Genomic DNA, 6,423 nt, shown 5'->3' with positions numbered 1-6,423 from the left:
GCAGGACTTGTATATGTCATTCCCAAGACGAATTGACGCTGTATTAGCCGCAAAAGGAGGCCCTAAACCATACTAATAAATTATTGTGGTCTAAAACCAGGTGTTTCAGTTTCATTGTCCAACCCCTGTATATAGTCAGTCACACTGACTATTGATGTCTCCACATAGATTGCACAGTGCATCCCAGTCTATAGCCTCAAAACAACCCTGCAGGGCTTCTTCAACTTCCTGTGACCATCTTATCATAGTTACCTTCAGTACAGGTTGCTTCTGATGAAGGAGTTCTATTCCCAGGCAGAGAAAAACAAGATTGTGAGCTGATTTACCCAGAGAAGATTGCTCTGAAGATGTATGCCTCCTTGATATTAAATTACACAAATCAAATGTTTCATTTTCTGAGGTGAGGTACGATTAAAATCACCAGATATTGCCACAAACGCAGTGGGGTGTTGTTTCTGTAGTTTCGCATCAACTGAACTGATGACATCACATTCAGGGTAATGTAAGCGATTGCCAAAATAACACTCATGAATTCCCATGGTAAATACTATGGAAGAAAACTTATTGCTACCAGTTCAATATCGGAGCCTCAGAGACAACACTTCACAATAACTTGTCCTGGATTACACCGTGTGTTGTTCACAAGCACTGTTAATCCACCTCTTTTGCTTTGCCGCTCTGCTGTAAATCTCTGTCTGCTTGTTTGCTCAGAAAGCCTAGCAGAGCGACATTGGAGTCAGGGGTATGATCATACAACCATGTCTCAGTGAAGCACAAAATACTGCATTCCCGATACTCTGGCTGGGGCCTGGTTAGGGCTTTTGTTTACCAAATATCTTGCAATGAGGATTCCTACTTAATCTGGAAAAGTAGCTTACTGTTAAAAAGACACTTCGCTTTCTAAGTAATCAAAAATATTAGCTTAATCTAAACCTTCAACTTGTATGTTAGACCCAATCCCTACCAAATTATTTAAGGAAATGTTCCCTCTGATTACCAGCCCCATTTTAGATATGATCAATCTATCCTTAGTAAATGGATATGTACCACAAGCTTTTAAGGTAGCTGTAATTAAACCTTTACTTAAGAAACCTTCGTTTAATCAAGATGATTTAAAAAAAATTAAAAACCAATTTTTCAATCTTCCATTCTTATCTAAAATTCTTGAGAAAATAGTTGCTAATTGAATGTGTGAACATTTACACAGCAATGACCTGTTTGAAGAGATTCAGTCAGGTTTCAGAGCTCATCATAGCACTGAAACAGCTCTGCTGAAAGTCACTAATGATATTCTTATGGCCTCAGATAATGGACTTGTGTATGTACTGATTCTGTTAGATCTCAGTGCTGCATTTGATACAGTCAATCACAATATTCTCTTAGAAAGGCTGGAATATTCTGTAGGGATCAGGGGAACAGCGCTAGGCTGGTTTAAATCTTATTTGTCTGAAAGATTCCAGTTTGTTCATGTAAATGATAAATCATCTTTAAACTCCAGGGTTAATTGTGGAGTACCACAGGGTTCAGTACTTGGGCCAATTCTCTTTACTATATATATGCTTCCAATAGGTCAAATTATCAGACAGCATAGAATAAATTTTCACTGTTACGCTGATGATACTCAGCTTTACTTATCCATAAATCCTGATGAGCCCAACCAGTTAGATAGACCATATCTTGAAGATATAAAAAACTTGGATAACTTTAAATTTTCTGCTTCTAATTCAGACAAGACAGGAGTTACATTTGTTACTTCAAGGCTGAACTATTGCAATTCTTTACTATCAGGATCTCCACAAAATGCAGTTAAAAGCCTTCAGCTGATCCAAAATGCTGCAGCAAGAGTTCTGATGAAAATTAAAAAGAGAGATCATATTTCTCCTATTTTAGCATCCCTTCATTGGTTCCCTGTTAAGTCCAGAATAGAATTTTAAATTCTCCTCCTCACATATAAAGCCCTTAATGATCTAGCTCCATCATACATCAGAGATCTGATTGGTCCATATGTTCCTAACAGAGCACTTTGTTCTCAGACTGCAGGTTTACTGGTGGTTCCTAGAGTCTCTAGAAGTAGAATGGGAGGCAGATCCTTTAGTTATCAGGCTCCTCTCCTGTGGAATCAGCTCCCAGTTTTGTCCGTGAGGCAGACACCCTGTCTACTTTTAAGGCTAGGCTTAAAACTTTCCTTTTTTATAAAGCTTATAGTTAGAGTGGCTTAGGTTATCCTGAGCTATCTCTGTAGTTATTTCTCTTCCTAGAAGCTACACCTGGCCTGACTCTGTATCTACCAGTGACACCTTTCAGGAGAGGGGCATCGTCCAAGCTTCTTTTGGCAACAACTAAATGCTCACCCTCTACCAATGACCCACATGACCCTGTCTCTCTCCAAGACATAGCTACTGGCTGAGTTTTTACTGTAACAAACTCTATGTGCTCTCTTTCATACTCTAACTTTGAAAACTGGCTCAGAGTTAGTCTGTTCTTTCTTTCTAGGTGAAACAACTAAAGGAGCTACATCCATTACCATTAACTTTTCCTTCCCATAGAAAGTACTCCTAGATCAGTGCTTCTGTGTTCTTTTTCCTTCTCTGCTCTGTTCTCTCAAACCCCCAGTCGTTCGTGGCAGATGGCCGCTCACACTGAGCCTGGTTCTGCTGGAGGTTTCTTCCTGTTAAAGGGAGTTTTTCCTTTCCGCTGTCACTACATGCATGCTCAGTATGAGGGATTGCTGCAAAGTCAACGCCAGTGACTGTCCACTGTCGCTACATGCTCATCCAGGAGTGACCGCTACAAGTTACTGGCTCAATGCAATCTGCTGGGTTTCCTTAGATAGCAAAACTTTTTATCTAATTTGAATAAATAACCAAATCTGACTGCATTGTTCAATGGTTAGATTTAATTGGAATGTATTTACCTGACTTGAAATCTGTATGATTTGATTAAATTGACTTTGCCCATTTTAAAGTTACCCACCTTTCACACAATGCAACAGGAAACAACACTCTCCAATTATTTTTACTTCTGGCTTCCCTCCCTGTTGAATGGAGTAAGGGGGAGGCAGGTTTAGCCTAAACCGGCTCAGTTATGGTTGAGGTCCAAACACAACCTCCATTTCTGCTCCTTGTGCGACCCCTTCTCTTTTCCAATGGTTATAATAAGTCTGACAGAGAGAGGTACCCCCCAATCCTTGTGGATTTTAGTATAACAATGGCCACAATGTGGGCTATACATGGACACACTTTATCGGTGTATTATTTTACTTAGTACCCCTACACATAGCCCATTCTAAAATGTCCAAACTCTAACACTCAGCAGTTGAATCTAACCTCCCCAAAAACCCTACACCATTCCAGACCTTTTGTGAAGTGCCTTGAGACAACATGTGTTGTGAATTGGCTCTACATAAATAAAACTGAATTGAACTGAATTCAATGCCTTTATGATTGAAGGAAGAGATGGTTTGAACTTCCTCCTTCTCTCTCTCCTCTTTGCTTCTGCTCTGTATCCTTGTAGCCTTCTTTTCAGTTCATCTTGGGTTTTGGATTGTAGTTCAAGTATTATTTGAGCTTTTAAGCCAAAAAAGGAGGAATTTAAGTTTTTAAAAAGAAATTCAAATGAAAGCAACAGAGCTCTTCCAACATGCTGCCACCTTGAGTGGCACAATTCCAGAATCATCATTCAGCATCAGCAATTGTCAGCATCCTTATGTGTCCTACTTACCAAGACCAGCAATACCAGATCACAAGAAATATCAGTATACATCTTGAATACAAGTTGAATGGGCAACATTTCTGGACATTAAAAAGGAGAAAAGAGCAGCTTGTGATTCTCCTTCCCTAAATTTTTCATTTAAGCAAATGCTTAAGTGTTTGTAAACTGTTGTAACATGTCTAATGTTTTTCCACTGAAATTTGATTCAAAAACAGAAACTGTTGTATGGCTTTCTTGAACAAGAAAGAAACCATCCCTTACTAACTGCGACATCTTCCTAGACAGTTTCATCAGCTGAGCTACTGCTACGACTTATAAAAGACTGTCTTTTATTTTATACTTATGTTTTTCTGTGTTTCTCTCCTAGATTAACTTCAAAAATACTTTATTCATCACAAAGAGAAATTAAGCTACTACTGCCAATAACGTTTTTAACGGTTGAACACAAAAGGTACCACTTGATCAGTGCGTCTGTTTTTGTTTATTTGCTCTTCTCTTAACCTACAGTCAATCATGGCCGACAGCCGGTTACACTGAGCCAGGTTTTTGTTGGTCTCTTCCTGTTAAATGGGGGTTTTCCTTTGCACTGAAGCTACATGCATTTTCAGTATGAGGGATTGCTGCAAAATCACCAGCACAATGAAATGGACTGTCCACCGTCACTACATGCTCATCCAGGAGACGTGAATGCTACAAGTCACTAACTCGATAAAATCCGCTGGGTTTCCTTAGATATTTTTTAAGAAATTAGAACAATAAACTACACTTGACTGCATTGTTTGATAACTACAGTAAAATTAGAATGCATGTACTTGACTTGGAATCTGTATGTTTGGACTGAGTGTTTTGTAGGGTGCCTTGAGATGATATTTGTTGAGCATTGGTGCCATATAAACTGAATTGACTTCAAATCTGTCAGAGGTATGAATCATTTCAGGCTTAATTGTAGGCATATTTTATACTATGGTGCTGCAATGTCAGACTGGGGTTAATCGCCGAAATCAAATGTTATTTTGCAGAGTTTCCATATGCCACCATGTATAACAGCACACTATCCCAGTCTTCGTTCCTGCAGAAAATAGATGTAACACTGAACAGAAAAACTTTTCACAGAATCAATATACAAGCACCGCAACACTATTTAGCATCTTAAAATAACAATTTAATAAATGACCAGGCCTATAAAAACAACTGTCAATCTGTAAGCTGTTCGGTTGTCATGACAGTTAAAAAAATGTAATCTGTAAGGCATCTTTATTTAAGCTGGTACTGTGTATACAATACTTTGCTGATAGATCTAGGACACATTTCCATAAGACCACATTCAAATGCCATTCAATAGTTTGTTAAAAATGATCAAGAAAGAACACAATGTCGTTAAATGAAACATCAGCTCATGTACACGAAACAAAATCCTCTGCAAACATATCATGACAGGACAATATGCTGTCCAGTGCTCCATTTCACAAAACAATCAAGCCAGTGGATGGACCATCAGAGCTCCTCTGTAGATTTTTAAAAAAATGAAAAAGACAAAACCCCATCTCTCTACTCATCCATGATTGATTCATCATTAAAGTAAGTTTTTTTCTATGGTACAAAACCCAGCTTGTCTCCATGTTAGTGAACCACAGTCCCTGTAGTGTAACACATGAAGAGCTGCTCTTGTCTTGCTCAGACTACTTTAAATCTCCAGATTTTTCATTCAGTGGAGTAAAGCCTCATTTTAGCCCTCTCGGACTTTGGCAGCTAGTGTAGAATTCTCCTGTCGTATCACTTTGTAGTCATCCAGAATCCTCTCCAGGTTAGCCACTGTTTTGTTACAGTTTTCTGTCTCAATCTGTAGAAAACAGGCAGAAAACAATCAGTCATAGTAAAAAGAAAGCAAACATATTTAAATTGCACTCTATCACATTTTAAAGGAGTTCCTGAGTGCACTTTTTTTTCACAGACCTTTCTATTTTGGCTTCATATTTGTCTAATAAAAAGTCACATGGTGGAAGCTACGGGTTGAATAAAAAACTGAATTTTGTGCCATCAGAAACGGAATTTTAATTGCTCAGACTGAATCTGTATTTGTGTAATTTGAAATTAAATGTATTGGTTTGAAAATAAATTTCACTAAACAGAAACTGAATATAATGGTTTAAAACTGAATTCATTTGCATTGAAAATGTACTTTGTTGAAATAAAAATTCTGTTTGACTACTTTCACTTTCAGGTCTGAAATTCAATTTCAGTTCCAAAATTCTGTTTTTTTGTGTCACATATCTGGGTCATTGAGGATAGCCACAGATGAATCAAACACTGATTCATCGATTTACATTTCACATCGGGTTAAACGTCTTTTACGGCATTTTGAGTTGGAGCAGTGGAGCTACATGAGCTTGGCGGATGTCTATCACCAAGTCAGATGAGCATTTAAAAGAAGCGTCATGTAAACAAATGATGATCAAAACAGTAACACTTATGCTACCTATTAGCTAAACATATCAGATTAGCATAGTATGCCGCCGGTGATACGTCGGTCTCCAGGCCAGCTTCATGCAGGGGCAAGAGGGGGCTATGCCCCCTCAAATCAATTCTCAATCACACAAGCACCATCCCCCGCGTTGCCTCTCCCTCTCCCTCCTACACTTAAGGACAAAACATAGTCGGGCTTACTTTCAATTCAATTGCAATTCAGTTTATTTATATAGCGCCAATTCACAA

The 6,423-nt window shown here is 38.4% G+C and overlaps 1 protein-coding gene across 1 annotated transcript in view; it reads right to left on the bottom strand.

Moving 5' to 3' along the window:
* Positions 1–4,851: 4,851 nt before the first annotated feature.
* Positions 4,852–6,423, bottom strand: part of ccdc22 (coiled-coil domain containing 22) — a 51,382-nt gene continuing 49,810 nt past the window's right edge. The window contains exon 16 of the mRNA XM_047361536.1: positions 4,852–5,551. Within this exon, the coding sequence (XP_047217492.1) occupies positions 5,438–5,551 (114 nt within the window). The 3' untranslated portion in view covers positions 4,852–5,437. The remainder of the gene's footprint in view (positions 5,552–6,423) is intronic.

Source organism: Girardinichthys multiradiatus, chromosome 1 (assembly GCF_021462225.1).
Source record: "Girardinichthys multiradiatus isolate DD_20200921_A chromosome 1, DD_fGirMul_XY1, whole genome shotgun sequence".
In the NCBI taxonomy this organism is placed as follows: domain Eukaryota; kingdom Metazoa; phylum Chordata; class Actinopteri; order Cyprinodontiformes; family Goodeidae; genus Girardinichthys; species Girardinichthys multiradiatus.
The sequence above is the reverse complement of the archived record's forward strand: the minus strand, read 5'-3'. Positions and strand labels throughout refer to the sequence as shown.